Source organism: Empidonax traillii, unplaced genomic scaffold (assembly GCF_003031625.1).
Source record: "Empidonax traillii isolate 1590-97213 ecotype Southwest subspecies unplaced genomic scaffold, ASM303162v1 scaffold56:size2478089, whole genome shotgun sequence".
NCBI classification, from domain to species: Eukaryota; Metazoa; Chordata; class Aves; order Passeriformes; family Tyrannidae; genus Empidonax; species Empidonax traillii.
This window is the reverse complement of record NW_020955249.1, coordinates 1,634,886-1,654,551: the sequence shown is the minus strand read 5'-3', so window position 1 is coordinate 1,654,551 and position 19,666 is coordinate 1,634,886. Positions and strand designations below refer to the sequence as shown.

General features: G+C 40.4%; 1 protein-coding gene across 4 annotated transcripts in view; it reads right to left on the bottom strand.

Annotated features, from left to right (window-relative positions):
- MED6 (mediator complex subunit 6) overlaps positions 1 to 14,501 on the bottom strand; it is an 18,896-nt gene extending 4,395 nt beyond the window's left edge. For 2 of the 4 annotated variants that reach the window (XM_027879680.1, XM_027879681.1), the window contains exons 1-7: positions 14,419 to 14,501; positions 8,035 to 8,194; positions 6,931 to 7,022; positions 4,658 to 4,740; positions 3,844 to 3,952; positions 3,352 to 3,467; positions 2,564 to 2,591 (exon numbers count right to left, since the gene is read on the bottom strand). In XM_027879680.1, the coding sequence (XP_027735481.1) occupies positions 2,564 to 2,591; positions 3,352 to 3,467; positions 3,844 to 3,952; positions 4,658 to 4,740; positions 6,931 to 7,022; positions 8,035 to 8,194; positions 14,419 to 14,440 (610 nt within the window). In that variant the 5' untranslated portion in view covers positions 14,441 to 14,501. Of the gene's footprint in view, positions 1 to 967; positions 1,990 to 2,563; positions 2,592 to 3,351; positions 3,468 to 3,843; positions 3,953 to 4,657; positions 4,741 to 6,930; positions 7,023 to 8,034; positions 8,195 to 14,204; positions 14,308 to 14,418 lie in introns of those variants that run through there. The other 2 variants (XM_027879678.1, XM_027879679.1) reach the window with 2 other exon arrangements.
- Positions 14,502 to 19,666: the final 5,165 nt, after the last annotated feature.

The following is a 19,666-nucleotide window of genomic DNA, read 5'->3' as shown; positions in this document are numbered from 1 at the left end:
ACAACAACAAAACCACGAACCAAAAAATACCCCACAGAACCAAAGCCTAACACCCTAGATCTTCATTACAACACAGTCCAGTTATCTTTCTTGCTTCAGCTCCTCAAGTGGACATTTCCAAGGACTTTATTCTGAACATCTACATCAAGAATTTCTGAAGTTCCTTACCATTCATATCTCATTTCTGGACTCCTGAGGTTCTCACCATTCAGGTCTTATTTCTGGAGATCCCTCCTTTCCATCATTCGGGTAGATTAAATGATGGCTTTGGTGCTTCTTCAGCTACTTGCTTTCAGAGGAATTTCTTTAATAACAGAAGGAATCAACACCCTTTTGTTCTAAGGATATTCACACCACCTGGTCATGATTCAGTGCTGAATAATTAGCTCTGTCTTGTTTTAGGCATCCCAGAATAACTGCTTTCTATATTTTCACTTGACCTAATAGTTCACACTAACTTATTATCTACTTCTATCAACATTTGGAGAAACAGCTGTTCAAACCTGACCCAGGTATGATATAAACATAATACACACTTAAGTACACCAATATATGAATTTCAGATCCATATCTGCTTCAGAAGAGAACAGCTATTGGCTTATCTGCATCTTTAAGATTACAGCTTTGGATTACATGACAAAAATGACATGAGTCTTTCTATCATTCAATAATAAATAGTTCTGACAGGTCTTTCTATCATTCGGTAATAAATAGCTCTGTCTGGGTAGTTAAGTTACTGAAACAGAAAAAGTGTATCTTGTAACCTGAAAATAAATTTGGCATAGCCATGCAAGCATGTCTTAAGCCTTCCTATCTACATTTTGGTTGCTATGTACAAACCTTTTTCTTGCTTACTACAGTTTACTACAGGAAAGAAGGTTAATAGTTGTGGAAAGCAAGCAAGCTATTTTGAGGATTGCTCCATTACTTCAATTAAAAAAAAACGTTCAATAAGCTGTCAGTGGTGTTTCTCTTCCACTGCCCTGCCTCCTCAGTCTAAAAGCATGATGTCTAATGAAGGAGCAAGGAAGTGCTATGAGCACAGAGGAAGAGATGTAATTGATATATTTGAGTTATGGTGAAAAAATAAAAATATAAACAGCTTCACTGAGTGTGCCACACCAAGAAATTTTATCCTGTTTGTTACAAATCTCTCTCACAGAATACTAGCTTTTATAATAAAGTATCAGTTTAGCCTTTAAGTAAAATGAGTGCCCAAGAACATTTAGAGACTGAGAGCAGTCTGACATCTAATTACAGAGATTTGAGGCTCCAGTTATCAAATCTTTTATCTTTATCCCAAGCATACTAAAGGCACAACAATTTGTAGCAGGCAGCCTAAATCCTTTAGTTGAACTTCTCCTCCTCAAAATAGAACACAATATATTCCAGTAGCCGAGCAAAAAAAATGCTGCCTGCACATATGGTGTATTTGCTACTAACAAAGTATGCATTTAAGAAAGGCATTCCATGAACCAGGAGTTTTATTTGCCAAGAATTCTGATTTTTTATATATATATATATATATAAAATTTTTTTCTTTTTACGTAGGAAACCTAGACACAAAGGATGCAAGAGTCTGTAAAGTTTTCAGGAGGCTGCTAAATATGTCCATGTAAAAACCACTCTCAGAAGCCAACATAAAAAAAAACCATGAAGAATGAAAACACCTTCTTCGAGACAGCTCACATCCTGACATTAGCATTTGCATGAGAGGTTTCTACAGAAAAAGTTGTTACAGGGACTTCAGTTCCTGAATTGTCAGTCTCAGTGGAAGAGCTTAAATATAAAGAAAAGGGAGCAAAAATCTCCTGTTTTCCAGGTAATGACTAATCCAGAAGTGCAGTAACTTCGCCCTTCACTGGAGTCTCATTCGTTTTTCGGGTGGTCCTTTAGCAGCAGCACTCTGCTGAGCATTCTTTACAGTCTCTTTTTCCTCTGGCTTGACAGCTTCAGGGGCTGGTTCTGGTTCCTTCTTGATTTGATCCACTAAAGATGTAACAGCAAAAGAAAGTCAAACCTCTGATTTTTATTGCTAAAATATTATTTAGAGTACACAAATAATATTGTTGCTGTCAAAGGGGCAAAACAAATTTCAAAGGTGTAAGAATAAGCAGGGAGTAAATTCATGTTTATGTGTGTTAAAAAGTGGAATAGATTGAAGAGATACAGTTCATTTGTTTCCTGTTTTGAGGTTGCTTATGATCAACTCAAAGTCTTCAGAGACTTTCTAGAGCTTGTAGTACCATGAAAAATCACTAAGATGCTGGACTGACTAAACTGTTCCTCATTCACCCTTTCACCCTCCTACTTTCAAAGACCATTTCCTCCATTAGGACCTTCAAGCAATTCAGTTTTACAGTGAGAGCAGGAGTAGAATACACATTTTTTTTATTTTCATTCTAGCTCTCACAGAGAACTCTTATCCAGTATTTTGCACAATTAGGCAATGCCAGAATTCCAAACCACCTCAGTAGCAGCAGCAAGAAGCTTACATGGCAACTGGAAAATACTGCCACATAGAGGCTATTTTTTATGTCTTGTGCTAATATTAGAGTTTTACCTGGGACAGGCTTTTCTCCAGGCTTTTGCTGTAGGGGAAGAAGAAGAAGAAAAAATAAACCAGTATGTCAGGGGAAACAAAATCATAATTCTTAACCCTTTCAACTATTCATTTAGGAATAAAATCCAGGCAATGCACTCTTATACATATGAATTGAGGGTAGAATGGATCACTAAATACACTTCAAACAAAATCCTATTAACATTTTAAAATGTCAAGATTTTCGTCTTACAATTGAAGAACATTAAAGCAAAAATATAGTTAGCTGGTCTTCACCACATCTGAGAAGCAAATGATTTTGTGAGATGCTGTAAACATAATTTGCTTTGCTCCCAAGCAGACCACCTGGTGGAACAAATGGCTACCAAAAATAATCAGAGGTAATCACAACAACTTCACAGAATGCCAAGAATTCCACACTAATTAATGAGTCTTCAGAACAATGGAGCAAATAAAACAAAATATTGTGGTGACTTGATTGAGCTCACAAAGCAGGAAAATGGAAGCAGCAGCAAAATCTGATAGCTGAGGCCCTCTGTGATTTGATAGGGAGTTTGTATAATAAAATTCACTCTCATAGTTTTGCCAAAATCTTAATGACTCCTGCAATTACAAAGGGGAATCCTGCATGCCAATCAGAGCCTTCCATTTTAGATTTATTATCTAATCCATGTTACCACTGCAAAAATACATAAAATTCCCACTCAGTTTCAACTATTCAAGTACTTATGACTATCTTTTAATTTCTAAGTAAGTTACAGCAATATTGCAGCTTTTAAGTGTCATACCTGAACAAATTTGGGTGGAAACTTCTGTCTTAGGTCTAAAAGCAAAGCATCTACCCGTTGCCTTTGGAAAATGGAACCTGGTTCTTCTTTCTTCTTGGCTTTTGGTTTAGCTTTCTCTACAAGTCACAGAAACATTAGAGAAAGAGGTATTAAAAATTCTTTTAGCATCTCTTTGTTGTACGACAAGTTGGTATTTGACTCTCCTCTAATCTTACACTTGACAAACTTGTTTGACTTATGAAAACGTACACTGGTCTCCAGTGGGTTGAACAGTCACCCACTTTGTTGACACTCAGCTCACCATTTTCATCTCTGACCTATGCCTTGATGTTCATCCCCATCAGCACAGAAGAACAAGATGCGTTTCCTCACGTAGGGAGCTCTCACTTACCCTTTAGACACTTCACCTCACCTCTGCACCATCACTGTGCATTGCCTCAAGTTTTTCCCTACATTACCTTTCCTCTATGCAGGAGCAGCTAGGAATCATACCTCTTTCTTCTTGATCTTTAAAATGCCACCAGTAGCCTTTGGATGGGTGGTAGCGGCAATAAGACATAGCTTCTTCAAAAGCAGACTGAATTCCATGCACTGCGGTGAGCTTTCAGGACAGGAACATATGACAGTGTTAGAATTTAAGGAGAAAATACAATATAAATTTTTGAAGGCAGAGTTTCTAAAATTAGTATTCTGTATTCATTTTTATTCTGGGAAGGGAACTTGGGACATCTAGCTTTGGACCAAGAATATAATTTAACAGGTTCTCACAAGGCACTTTCTGAAGTGCTCTTCTAAACTGGCAGAGGAAAACTTGCAAAAACAATAGTTTACGATAGAGAAGGAATCAAAACAAACCCAAGCATGCAATTTAAAAAGAAGTACCATCATATCAGCTTAGAAAAGTAAGCCTCATTTAAAAATAAATGTTAGCATTAGCATATAACATTAACATTCATATTTCAAAGCAAGCTTCTCTGAATACGTATTTAGTTACTATTTCATATGTATTTGTCAAGTAATTTCAAACCTCATGCTGTTTTAGCAATTGTGTAGCTTCAGTTACTCTGATCCTTCATCCTTAAGCAATGTATATCACTTTTTGGGCAATACTGCACTGTCACAGGATCCTTAATTTTCATGTGGGATGCACACAATATTAACCAGTGGGGTTTGTTTTAAGTTACTGCACTGTTACTACATGATCTTTCCTCAAAAAAAGTGGAAGGAAAAATTTAAACAGCCTGGAGAACAACCAAAAGTAAAAACAGACACAAACCAGTATACATCAAATACACAGAACACTTACAACTCTGGAGTTAATGACAGAGCCTAAGTCAGGTGCTTGATAAATCACTCCAGCAATAATATAGTAGTCAGCCAATGGAATAACTGTGGGGAGAAAAAAAAAAGGGGAGGATCAATTTAAAGCTCTGACTTAAGACTGTGTATTTATTGCTGAACCTCATTAGTAACAGCAGAAATTGCAATATTTATCACAAAATTTTCTCTTCTTAACCTTTTCCTTCAAGGTGCTTTATTTGCAGCTTAGCCATAGACTGATAAGAAGAACAAAAAATCCCAAAGTCTGTTTTATAAATAGAAAAGAATCAGCTTTAAGACTTCAAACAAATTACTGGCCTAACAAGAGTTGGGGTTTTCAGAGCTACACTAGTAGAGTCCAGTGAACTGCAATGGAAGTAATTCCACTTGCCTTGGCTACCAGTATAAACCCACAACAATGTAAGATCTCATTCTTCTGGACTCAGCTTTCTCCAACTCGTACAGTTCTCTCAGCTATACTTCCCAAACCAAATAGTGTTAAGCACACTTTCTAAATTAATAACATTTTGCCAAAAAAAGACTGCCTTCCAAAGGCATTTGCTAAATCAGATTTGGAACCTCTACTGACCATTCCAAAATTCTTGTTCATTAGCACTGCAGTGCAGAGGAACATCACAATTGCCTCTGTAAAAATCTGCCAAGCGTTCTTCAATTGAGCAACAATCACAATGCTATCAGCTTTGCATTCGTAAGGACTTTACCTGTGCACACCTTTGTTGCAGTTCCTCCATCTGTATTAAAAATTCATCCAGTACTTGCATTTTATGAAGCTTGGACACCTGCTTAAATTAACAGTCCAACACAGCTGGGTGCATAGTACAGCCAGTACCCACTTATCCTCAAAAGAAAAAAAAATCCTCAACACTTCCTTACAAGTGGAGCAAAATACAGAACAGCAGCTTTACTGCCTCAGAGCTCTGTACCAGAGCATCCTACTTTCTTAGACAGGTGACTCTCCCTAATCATTGGATCTAAAGATTTTTCTAAAATCACTTCCAATAGGCAAAAACTTGTCTTAAAGAATTTAAAATATAAATACATCTTTTTTTAAAACACACAGAAGTCATAAGACAGGCCTGCACCTGTTGTATTTGAGTACCCTACACTAGCTGTGAACTCATAAATTTTAGTTTTCCTTCCCCATTCCCATGACTTAAATACACTAATATTTGTACCATTACAAAATGAAACACATGGGTAACATCTGAGCTAGGGAACTATGTGACTCAATCAAGGTACCCAGCACAAACTGTACAGTCACAGGGAGAAAAAATGTTACCAAACAAGTCGCAGCTAAGATCCACCAAACACACATTTGCCTTACAGCACAAGCCTGAACGCACATATTGTGGAAATCCAATCTTGATCTAAAAAGTGTCGAAATCAGAAATTAAGGGCTGCAGGATATTTCCATACTCACCTTTTGGAAGCTAGATTCAAAACCTTTAATAAGGAAATAAGTCAAATCTACCAAAAGAATCAATCATGTATGTTCTTTTTCAATATGGAACTGCAATATAAAGAGGCCATTTCCTAATATAAGGAAATAAGAAGCATTGCAAGACAAGGCAAACTCCTGTACAAGACCAAAATGCATATGCAGAGCTTAAATCCCTAGAAAAAGAAGTTAAGAAATAACTAGCACTGACAATGCCTTTCTTTCCTATAAAGCTTACTCTGAAATAACCCAAATTATTTAATATAATCGTGCAGTAAACAGAGAAGATAGTCCAATACCTACTGAAATGTGACTACTTATCTGATTAATCACACACACACAAACAAATTAAAGGTTAAAAAGGAATAATTATGCCAGTTGCAAGCAGATGTGGAAAAAAAAAGCTAAGGTATTGGATTAAAATCTTGGAAAGGTCATCAGTGACACTGTAAGGAGTGGTGCTCTTGTCACAAGAAATCAACACCCTTGCATAGCTTAACAGATAAATGCGACATGGAATGAGTGCTATTACCAATTTCCCGTGGCAAAATGTACCACGGGGCAGCACCTTCTCATTCGCTCTTCCCGTTTCACCACAAGATGGCAGTCCCTGCTGCTGGCACTGCAGGTCACTGCTGGAGAAATACCCCTGCCCCACCACAAAGCCACAGACCCTTCTGGATGGATTTAAGGTAAAGACAAAAAAAGGGAAACAGAAGTGCTTAGACACAAATTAGGAACTGATAAAAATGATTAACTAATTGGACCTCTCAACAGTGCGAAGAACTGGGTGACCATACCTTGTGTTGGAGACTGCCTTTGCTGCTTTCGGATAATGAAGAGAATGGGCTCTTGGGCATGGAGAAGGATGTACTCCACTCCAACCATCTGGCTGAAAAACAAGCAACCAGAATAAGTATCTTCCTCAAAGTAAAATCTGTAGCATGTGAAGAGCAACCAAAAGGCTCAGCAGTAAACCAAAAAAGTTCTGATGCTTTGGAAGCTCTTCTATATAATGTGCAGTAAATAAAGGCACTCAGCTATCAAGCCCTAGGTGCATATACAAAGGGAGTTGTAACAACCTGACACAACATCTAAGTGGAACATATTAGCAACAAATACATGGCAAGAAAGATAACTATCATCATCGAGATTTCACTTAAACACAGCAACCTAGAATCTGTGTACGATGTGACCATCTGCATGGCTAGCGTAAAAGCCTCTCTGCAACCAAAATCGAGCACAAGCAACTTCACCAATGAACTTCTAGCTCTGCTTGCACACTCCCAATCACACTGTGGAGTCTTTAAATAGTTCTCAAACAACTCACTTGTGCTCAGCGTAACAGATGGGGAACTGCAAAGAAAGTTAACTTGCACATCCTGCAATCTCATTACACCACCATATGTGATCAGTTTATTTACAACACTCACTACTCCTATTATCCATACTAAAAAGCCAGCTATTTGAAGGAACTATGTACTGATTATGGCACATAGCCAGAAGGATATGGAAACACAAACTATTTACAAACTCCAAGTATCCCCTAACATAAACCCTATTCACCACAGAAAAACGTTTAACTACATTACCATTACTCAGGTTCTGTTGAGCTGGAAGGATGAGAGAAGACAGCTTTTCTATTTCAGAGAAATATCTAAAAGGTGATTTACTGGAATCTCAAAAGAAACACAGAATACTTCATGCCTAAATCCTCCTTGAAATAGCACAAGAGAAAGTAGAAGACATCCAAATACAAAAAAAGCTGAATTCCCTGGCTAGTGGTGGGACAAAAAAGGACAGAACAGAAGGAGGTTGCCAGCATCCCTCCATTCAGTCATCAAAGACTTTGGATGGAGGGACAAGGAACACTGCACAGGAAGCAGCTGCAAATTACAACTTACTTCAAATGGTCCAAGGTCATCCGCTGCATTTTGACGACTTCATTGTTACACGTTCGGTCATAGAATGGGTTACTTCTCTCTGAGAAATAGTCCAACACACTCCCATTGTTTAATATTGGAATCCAGGAACTGTCAACCCAGGAAATTCCTAAGAGGTTGTCTGGGAAGATAAATCTACACTGAGTACCAAAGCAGTCATAAACATACAAGAGTAAACATTTACAAGAGTAAATTGCCACCAGTTAGTGATTATAGCAGAGAAAGGAGATGGAACACAGCCTCACACAAACCAGTTATAGTTAAAAGTGTTTCACAGAGTTCAAATAATAATTGATAACCTACTGCTGTTCTCTTGGAGGTACACAAAAGAAAGAGTCTCTTTTTATGACTGCACTTTTCTTTCCTTGACCACTAGCTGCTGATATACCTTTGTGTCTCAAGAATGTGAGCTGGGTCTATGTGCAAATATGTGCTGCTGGGAGTTAAATGGCTCTGACACTGTATGTAATGCTATCATACTACATCTACTCAGTAGCATTACATACAAGTTTACTTTCTGAACACAGCATTAGCTGAGTAGAAAGCCAATACAATGCATGCTTCCTTTTGAAAACTAAGTCTGGTTAAGTAAGTTGAATTTACTCAGCTAAGTTAGAATCAGTTATGGAGGTGGGGGTGGAGTGGAAGTTATACAGTCCACACTAAATATGAAAAAATGTTTAAAAGAATTTATTTCTTACAAAAATTGTTCTCAAGCTGTAAACTACGATACTGAAAAGCAGGTAGAATTCTACAGATTAAACCAAGAATTTTCTATTGCTAAAGCCAACCAGTAAACTACACTGAGTGAAACAAAATAGTGCTACTAGTAATGTTTCTCACATGTTCTGTTACTAAAATATGTATCACCATGATATTTCAAAGATTGTTATTACACACATACAAAAAAAAAAAAATCCCAAGAAACAACAGCAGATACAAAGACGCTATATTTGAGCAGATGTTTCCCAGTAGCCTTGAACAAGAGATTCTATTCCTGGCTAAGTAATTAATCTGCCAACTTGCCTGCAGAAAATGATTTATTCCTTAACTCAGTGGGTACTACAGAAATCAAAATACAGAACATCAGCAATTATATAAAAAGGAAGCCTTTTAAATGAAACATACTCGATAACCTGCAAGTCATTACATGCCAGTTAAATTCCTACAGATTTAGGGAAATTTGCATTAATGTCCTTGGATTTTATTATCACACTGCAGCAAAACCATATATTCCTCAAGCAGACCAAAAGATCCCAGTGTCAACAATCACTTTCATAGTCAACAAATCTGATAACATTGGAAGTCCATGAGGCTCCTTAAAACACACATTCAAACTCATCCATTTTAAATTGCAGAAGTAGCAAGAAAGCAGGAAAAGACAGACATTGTTTAGATTCAAAAAAATGTAAGTGATGAGAAGTCACTGAAGACTGACTGAAGAACTGAAATTCCCTCTGCACAGGAACCACTCCCTAAAGTTCACACATTATATACTTACCCAGAACTCCCACTATCATTCTGCTAAGAATATTTTACTTCTGTGCAATTCTGTGACAACTCAGCATGCTCAAGGATGACTGGATCAGTCCAAAAATGTCAGCTCATACACTATTAGCAGCTTCTCTGAGGAACAGTTAATTAGGTAACACTACCTGCTCAGCTAACCAGGAAAAATGCAGCATAAATAGATACACATAAACATTGTTAATCTCAGAATTGCCAGCCTAATTCTTTTTGGGTGGGGAGCAGGAAGTCTAGTAGCATTCATGTTATTTCACATACACTATTCTCTCTCCTCACTATAAAAAAGGAAATCTCAGTAACACAGCACGAAGATCCATTATTAAGCACTTAAGTCATGGTAACACTGATTATTCCAAATGCCTTTCAAAGCCAAAAAAGCTTTCCTTTCAAAAAAACACACAAAATCTGAAGTGCTTGCATTATTGTCATAATAAATTCTCACATTATTTTCAAATACAAACTTTTCTTTTTTGTATGTTTAATAATAACTGCATTTCTCAGAGGAATGTCAGGCAAGCTTTAGATCTATATATCTATAGCTATAATGTTGTATATAGACTGATAAATGTATTGTAAAATGGAATGTAAAGTTGCACTCTAAGGCTCAATTATCCATAGATGCTTAGCACCAGTATTTACAATTGCCTTTATAATTAGCACGATTGTTCTCTTAAGCTATTCTTGGAGGAGGGGAGGAAGAATAAAACCGACCATGAACCTGACATGCCTGTTATAGGAAAGGAGTACTGTTTATTTTGGGTATGAGAAAGAAGGGATGGTGTTCCTGCCTCCCTGTTCCTTTCAAAAATAGGACATCTTGTTCAAAGCATTTCTTATGAAATTTGCATCACAGATGCAAAAGTAAAGTGCTTGTGACAATACTGCCAATCTGTCAAGAATTTCAAGACAATTTGGGAGACAAGCCAGCAAACCATAGCAAAAAGGAAGAGTAATTCACACAATGGGTTGTTCCTGGCCTTGACGGCTGGAAGGCCCAACGTTAGGCTTTGACAAACCAGGTGAACAGTAAAACAGCCTGATAAGGTATTGGGTTTGCATGACCAGGTTTTGGTAGTGGGGCTGCTAGAGGGGTGGCTTCGATAAGAAGCTGCCAGAAGCTTCTTCTATGTCCCACAGAGCCAATGCCAGTTGGCTCAAAGACAGACCTGTCACTGGTCAAGGCTGAACCCATCAGCAGTGTCAGTTCCACCTTTGCAATAACGTATTTAAGAAAAGGGAAAAAAGCTACACCACAGCAATTTCTGCTGGAGAAAGGAGAGAGAAACAACTCTGCAGTCAGTGAAGAATGAGGGGCAGAAAGCTTTCCAGGCACCAGAGCAGTGATTCCCCTGCAGCCTGTAGTGCAGACAGTGGTGAAGCAGGCTGTCCCCATGGAGATCGACTTGCAGCCCCTGAAGAATCCCACACCAGAGCAGGTAGATGTCCAAAAGAGGCTGAAACCCCATGGGAAACCATCATTGGAGCAAGCTCCTGGCAGGACCTACGGTCCCATGGAGAGAAGAGCCCAAGACTGGAGGTTTGCTGGAAGGACTTGTGACCCTGTGGAGGACCCACACTGGAGCACCTCGTTCACACCTCTCCCAATGCCAAGTGCAATACAAGCCATGCCAAGCAGCCCCACGAGTTGCCAGGCCCTGCAGAGCTGCCAGGTCCTGTCTACTTCCCAAAGCTGGCCCAGAGGACAGGGCAGGTCAGAGGCCATGCTCTCTGTGAGAGAGCACAGTCCTTGGGAAGTGATGTCCATCCTGACCCAGCCCTGGGGGCTTGGTCATTTTGGAAAAATGAGGGATCACACATGTAACCAAGCTACCCATCCTGCGTAGGAACTACTTAAAAACTGTAAGCAGGTTGGTTTAAGTGCAGAACATTAATCTGCATTATTAATTCCATCAGTTTAGGAGACAAAGATTCATTGCTGACCTGTATTTTAGATCACACATGGTCCATTTTCAAAAATTTGTGGAGATAAAATTTTCTCATCCTCTTTGATTGTTGAAAACACGGTTGTTTTAATGTCAGCAATATCTACTTTGAATTTAAATGATACTCCCACATTATGGTGGGCCCAAAGGAATAAGGTAAAATTATACCAACAATTCCATTTTTCAGAGGTGCAAAATTCTGGATTTTTCACTGCTACTTTTGCTGTATGATGCACAGAAAACTGGGATGCCTTTTTATAGGTAGACCCATTGATCATCCAGCATCCTACTTTAATTTCTAACCCCTCTTGAATTCAGGGAATATTATTATCAGCTTCAGCCTTACCTGAGCCTCATTCATTTTTCAAATATATAACCAAAGTGGCTAGGCTTAAATCTGTTTTACTGGAATGTACCAACTTTTGGAATTATCAAACTGACTGATAACCCTAACTGGGGAGTTATGCAGGCTATGTGGAATACCTTTTTACTGTGAAAGAAAAGAGAACTGTATTAAGGCCGGTGAAAGGAGAGCAACAGGCAGGGGTGTTTGGCTCTAAAAGGGCTCCCACCTTTGGCCTGAAGCAATGTGCTCTTTGTAGGCAGGAAGGGTCAATTAGAGGATGTAAACATTATGATGCTAGAGAATTTTTGACAATGAGGGAAGGGGACTGGGGGAAAATACCAGGGTATCCCCAGATCTCCCAGTTCCAGTACAACCACGGATTGGAGCAATAGATTTCTTCGACAGCAGAGCCACACATTCGGTAATAACTAGCTGCAAGAGCCTGCTAAGTAAAATTACAACACTGATTGTTGGAGCAATGGGAAAAAGAGATTTACTGCCATTCTTGACACTCATGGAGTGCCCAATTGGACTAAACTGACTCACAAGTTTCTATATACAGAAAGTCCTCTTCCACTGTTGTTGAGCTAACTGGTCAAATAACTTTTTTTGAGAACTCTGTACAGCTACACATCTCACAGGAAAAGGCATGGAAAGCTCAAGTCTGTTTAGCATGAACCAGACTTCAGAGGAACCTGAAAATGTCACCCTGCATGAAGGATTGAAGGCTGCTCAGAGACTGTCAATCTGAATTTAACACCAGTAAAGAAGCCTCATTCTCAGGATGGTACAGAGCCTATATTTAAGAGCAGTAAATCAAATACCTCAACTCTGTGTGTGGATGAGCTTCTTGCACATTGAGTGAAAGAGCCCATTTTGTGACAACATTGGAAAAGCTCATGGAGGACAGTCCCCCATGGGAGGGACCCCACAGTGGAGCAGGGGAAGAGTGTGAGAAGTCCTCTCACTGAGGAGGATGGAGTAGCAGTGACAACATCTCTGAACTGATCACAACCTCATTCCCTGTCCCCCTTTGCTGCTCAGGGGAGAGGAGGTAGAGAATTTGGGAGTAAAGTTAAACCCAGGAAGAAGGGAGGGTAGAGGGGAGATTTTATTTCTCATTATCCTCCTCTGATTTAATTAATCTGATTCAATTAATTTTTCCACATTGAGTCAGGTATGCCCATGACAGTAACTCATGACAGGTGAGTGATCTCTCCCTGTCCTGCTCTCAACCCACAAGCCTTTCATTAAATTTTCTCTCCCCTGTCCTGCTGAGGACGAGAGTGACAGAATGGCTTTGGTGGGCACCTGCCATCCAGCAAGGGCTAACCCACAGCAGACAGCTTAAAAACAGAAGTATGCCTCCAAACCTACTTAATATATTGAATTATGTCAGATAAAAGACTCTGAGGGAGCTTAAATGATCTGGATTAAGACAGAAGGTCCTCACACCAGCTAATAACTTACCACAGTGTTTCTCCATCAAATGTCCAAATAACTCCTTCCTGCGATCTCAAATAAGGCAATCAGAAAAACACACAGGACTACGCATATAATTAAGAATTTAAAGAAAAAAGAAGAAAACTTCTGTGGCATTATCAAAATTGATTCTTCACAAACTTTCCCTGAATATCTGCTCTTGATCACTGAGACTCCACCATAGAGGAGTGACAGTCCTTGGAAATGTGATTCCATTAGGACCAAAAAAGTCCTAGTTAGGCAGCTGCTTTAGGGAAGTGGACATTGGCAGGCACCCTTATGAAGAAAAATAATTTCCTTTCTCTTGCCTTCTCAACACCCAATTCCCCTCTCAAAGTTCAAATCGTTCCCAGTAATTTAACTTATATTTTGATTACAACATAAAACTTCTTCAATACTTTATTCAAATATCACCCCTTCTTCAAAACATTATCTCCCTTCTTTCGTAGCCCTGAATTCTCACACAAATGTTTCTTGTTCTCAGTTACTTCAGCTTGCTTTCTGGTCTTCCTAAAACGCGGCCTCCCTCATAACATCCACCTGAAATGCTTTTAAGATTACCAGCCTCACTCGCTGCTCTGGTCTCATGCAAGTTCCACGCACATGCCCGTGTTTCCCACTTTCCTCCACACTTCAGAGCTGAAACTCTCTTTTTTTAGCTATTCCCTTATGTCACCATCTCACCCAAGGGGATGGTGGGTCACATCCCCCATGAAAAGGCAGAGCCTACCAGAGGGAGGCTTGTTTTGCCCTGCTGGCCCTCAGCACACCCTCCTAACCTGCTGCAGATCCAAGAAAACTGGTTTTTTTGGGGGGGCAGCTTTTCATCTCATCGCACGGGTTCATTAGCAACGCTATTTGTGCACAGTTTCAAGGACCGTCATAGCATCACACCGACCGCCTCCTCAAGTCGCCCCGCCGCACTGTGCCGCACGGACGGGCCCCGTTGTGCCCCACGGAGGGCGCTCCCCGCCCGCGGGCGGCGGGCAGGGCCCCCCCGGAGCCGCAGGGAGCGAGCCCCGAGCGGCCGCCCCGGCCCGGGCCTACCTCTGATGTCCACAGCAGCCATGGCCGCGCCGCGCACGTCCGGGGCGGGGAGGGGAGGGGAGCGGGAAGCGACTTCTGTGCCGGGAGGCGGTGCCAGAGGGACGGGACCGGGGCTGTGGGGAGGAGTCTCCTCCTTCCAGCACGGACCTGCTGGACAGGGAGGCAACCTCTTGAAGCGCGGTGGTTTTCACTTGATCTTGAGTCTCTGGTAGTTGCCGGTCATTTACAGAGTAAAAGAGACGCGGGCCGCAGGTTTGCGGCTCAGCATCACACTCATCCTGGTTGAGGTGGCTGGGGTATCTCTGATTTAGTTTGCCATTTGGGAATAATATGGGATGTTCGAGATCACGCTATCAGAATGCTGCATGGTTCCTGTCCTGAGGTTTGGTCCTTGGCATTTTGGCTCTTAAGTGATACCATCGGTCATTTACAGGGTGAAGAACAACGTTCAGCGGGTGGAAGAATATACACGCACTAAAGATTAACGTGCTTTTTATTTAGATTGACAACTGCAATCTACCAATCTGCTGTACAGAGTGTCCAATACCCTTGTGTCACGCTAGCGTAGCTCCAGGCACTCATCCTGCCCGGGCCTTTGCAGAGGCTGCCGAGATCAGCCCTTCCTTCGCTGGCAGCAGCAAGGTCTGAGTGAGTCTGGAGATTATTATCTCGCTGATGGCACGTGATGGGAATTAGTGATGGAATTTCTTCCTCTTCTGTTAGAGACCTGTGTAAATAAAGTACAGGAAAGAAATATTAGTATTGTAGGAGAGCAGTCAAAAAGTTGGACCAAACCCGAGCTGATGCTGCTTATTTGCTCTTTATTCAGTCCTCTCACACCAATGCGTTAGGAGACAAACGTTATGTTGCAAAACCACAAACTCTTCCCCCGCCTCTCCCCGCCCAAGGTTTCCTGTCTCGTTCAGTATATAAGAATCACTTACAAATATTCTGGGCTTATTTTCTGTGAAGGAGAGCTGCCTGCAGAACACTTGCTTTGTGTGTTTCAGGTGATGAAAGATGTGAAGGTACCAAGTGAAGGTTACAGAAAGTGACAAGATCAGGCAGAATAATGCTGCTTTGGAAAACTGGACTTTAGTCATGCCAGTGATATAGTCATACATTACATTAATGAAGCTTTTTTCAACCTAGCTGAGCCTCTGTTGCAAATACAGTAATGGTCATCATGCTTTGTCTGTTCTGTAAGTCTTCTGCACACTGAGAAGTTAAGTTCTCTGAAATCTCTAATAACCCAAAATAAGATTTTTGTAATCTCAGTACCTCAAGGTTGTATCTCTAAAAGGGGGGTGATGACATGTGCCTTAGCTCTGAGTGGTTCATGAAAATAAATTTAATAATATCTGCAAAAATATGAGGCTGGAGTGGTAAGTATTCTGAGAAAAATGATCTCTTAAAAAAAAAAGATTTGCTTATTGAGCAAAATATAATTAAAAAAGATTGAACAGTGGAAACAAACTACTGAACAGAAGCGCACTTTTCAATTGTAGCACTGAATTCAGAAAAAAACTATGAAAACATGGCACTTGGTAGTTTTAATGGCACAAATACAGTAAAAATTTAATCTAACCTTAATTTTTCAATTTTATGATTCCTAAGGGCTCATTTTTGTTACCATGATAGTATTCTGTGAAATATACTTTTCCATGGGGTAATTCACATGCATGTACACTGCACATCCCCATGCATTGGGTAGGTGCTACTTGTCAGCAGTTTTTACCTTTGCCAAACACATCTCTCTGGTGTTATCCTCACCAGAGTGTTTCCAAATAATATTATGATAGGTTGCCATTCTAAACCAAATACTTTAATATCCCTGTCACGAACAATCCTCCTGAAAGGCAAAAAATGCCAACAGACATAACAGCCACCCTTCTGGAGAATCTCTGACGCCCTGTCTCATTCTATTTTTGTGCAAACCATTTCTCTTTAGTAGCAAATGGGAACTCAACCTCTATTTTAATTATTCATGTTGTCCATCTTTCCTGCTGACTCTGCACCTCTCCTGAGCGAGTATGTCTTTGGATGAGTGAGGGGATGAAAAGTAAAGATTTCTGGATGGGAAATAATGGGGTTTGATGGCTTACAATAAATTTTCAATTACATGGTGAGACTAGCCAAAGCACTGCTGGAAAGAATTGTTCATCTGCTAACATTTTCACCTTCTGCTATAGCATAAAAGGCTAGGGCTTTTTTACTCGACTTCCTCTAAAGGGAGAGTCCTAATGAGCATTGCGGTTCTGTCCTTCTCAGCGGGAGGCGTGGATTACAGATGGAGAGCTAATGAAAGCTATCAGGTAAAATGAGGAATTTATGCACACTGATTTTGATGTCAAAGAAAGGCACCTTAGGCAATGAATATTTAGACATATTTATTCCACTTATATGTTTAAGAATGAATAAAATACTTGGATAAAAACTGACACCTTTTCATGGCTTGGTATTTGGATGTCATTTAGTGTCACCCTCCCCCAGTGGAATTATTCTGTGTATTTTTCTGGTCAGAGTTAATGAGGAATCTCATCTTACTGTGCTCCCCTCTACACATATATATAACAGAAGAGACTGTCCCTAATTTACAATGTTCTTTATCTGCAGTGGATGCAGGATTGGTAATCCTGTGTGCTCCAAACCACATTATGGGTCCAGCAGGGAGACTACCAAGGAGTCCCTTTATAGTCTCAAATAAACACAGCTAAATTAAGACTACATCTTAAAAAGGATGGAAAACCATCTCTGTGCACATCTCTAGCAGTCTGCAGGGACTGAACAGTAATCTAGCTATATGCCATCAGGTGAAGCATACTGTGTGTGTATCCTTATCATTATACTCTGCGCAGTTTCCAAAACATATTAGAGGCTGCTGAAGAAGATCATCACAGCACTTTGGATTCTGCCAACCTGCATTTGAACTCACAGGTTAGTAGTAAAAAGCTCCAAGTCCCATTCTGTGTTCTAGTAAATCTAGTTCTGCAGTGAAACACAAGGGAAATTTAAATTCCTATGCTAATGAAAAATAGCTGGGCTTGAATTAGTTATGAAATGAGCAATTTGCTACTGGTTTTTTTTACAGTAAATAGGAATGGGAAAATATTCTTTTAAATCCTTATCTTATAAGGAAAGACGTCAAAAATAAACAAACCAGTGATAGAAACATGGGCAAAGCCCATAGGAAAATGCTGAAATCACAAAATTTGAAGGGGGGGAAAGGGAATGTTTGAGTGGGCTACATGAGTAGCCCGCATTTTGTTTTAAAATTTTTGCTGGTGAAGTTTCTTTCTTTCCACCCTGAAAACAATCACGTGGCCAGTGTCTTCAGATGGCATTGCACATGCAGTCATTTACAGAATAGCTTCCAGTAGGCCTCAAAAGCCATCACTGAATTGTGCTTTAGAAACTCACAGCACAGCCAAATTGCAAAATTCTGGTTTCTAAATCCTTAATCAGGCACTTTTGCTGACTTCAAAGTCTGTTAATTTCTCCTTTCGCTCAGTGCATCTGCGTGTACTTTTCCTTTTCCTGATATGCTGTTTTCTGCACAGTTTTTATAAATACTGCTAATCACATGCATTGACTATAAAAAAAAATAGCCAAGCTTGTAAGCTCTTTTTTTTTCTCCTGGAAAAATGCCACTGGGAAGATCTAACTTAAGTGGCTGCAATGATGGCTGCAGCTGGTGCTCTTCTCAAAACTGGATCTCCCCTCATTGCTCTTGGCTCTGGGCTGCAAAGAGTAGAAAAGCTGGGGGGCACTGAAAAGAGTGATGCTCCTGGCATCCTCAGATCGTTTTAATACATCTCATAGTGCTTTATTCAAGTCTTCTGTTTGAAGGGATGGAGAAAGAAAAGATGAAACCCTGCTAACAGTCTAAAAGCTTCCTGAAAACAATTAATCTCCCAATAAACCCCAAAAGGCTATCTGTCAAGAAGTTAATAAAGATGAAATGTCAGGATGCCACATGGCTGCTAGCAACTGCAGGCAGGAGGGGAAATGAGTTCCAAGCAAAGAAGCACCAGCTATGTCATCCTGCATATGATCATGTATTAAAACCACACTGAAACTTCAGATGCTGATTTTGTGTCTCTGCAGACATCTCTGATCTTAGCAACTCTGCTGCTGCATTGGCATTAAGAGCACAAAAGCCCATGACAAAGAGGGATGCAGGAAGTACAATCTGCAGGTGTTGGATAATCCAGAGGGGACTGGTGGGAGAAATAGAGGCTGCCCCACGTCCCAAGAGCTGCACAGGTTAGATACAGGCCAATGTCCAGCGAGAGGCCAATCGAGCTGCCAGACAACCTTGGAGTATGGCCTCCATCCCATACGGCTCTACTGGTCTGCATTTGTTTGATGGATTGGGAGTCAACCAATGTTTTATTTCCTCCCCGTTTCCGGAGGGCAGATCAGAGCCCTGGAGCAGAGCCCTGGCCCCACTCACTGCCAATGAGCAAACAGTGCCTGCTGACAGCCCAGGCTTGCTCAGGACAGAGGGGGAGAAGAGCAAAGCAATCTTCTCACCATGCACCCTCTTTATTGCACAAGCCTAATAATTTAATATTACCAATCTCTGAACTGCACTACAGATTTAGCATTTGAAGGACACCTCTCAGTAAGCTTTGATCCCTCCCAGTGGGAGGATGCAAAACATGGGCAGGCTGACCAGATCAGGAAGCTGAAAGAAACAATTTCAGTGCTTCAAGATTGCAGAGAGCTACAAAATCCTGCAAGCAGCACTGGTGGCAGAACATTAATGAAACCCTTTTAGCATTTTCTCTGCTTCAACAGCCTCAGGCCTCATAATGTTAAAAGGGTTCTATTTCTCTTCAGGGAAGAATTTTCATGTCTGCTTCGTCCATTTAGTCACATATGTTTTTCCCCTGCACCTTTTGTCTACCTAAAACAGATATCCTCACCTACTATGAGATCTTATTGTACACATTTCGTCACTGTCTCAGGTACCTAATGGGCCAGGCAGGTCCTTGATTGCAGCCCTTTTTCCCTGCTCTCCTTTTACATTATTTTTTACTGGTGTTGGTTGCCTGGTAACTCTAACACCTTTGCTTCCTTCAGAGGAATTTTATATGCCCCTGCTCCAACAGGTACTGAAAAAACCACGTTATTTCCATCCTGGCTGCTATTTCCTTTTTCATCTGTGCCTCCACACTACGCAAAGTTGAAGTCAGACAAGTTACCCAAGCGTTGACCCCAGGAAATAGCTGCATAGCCAGGG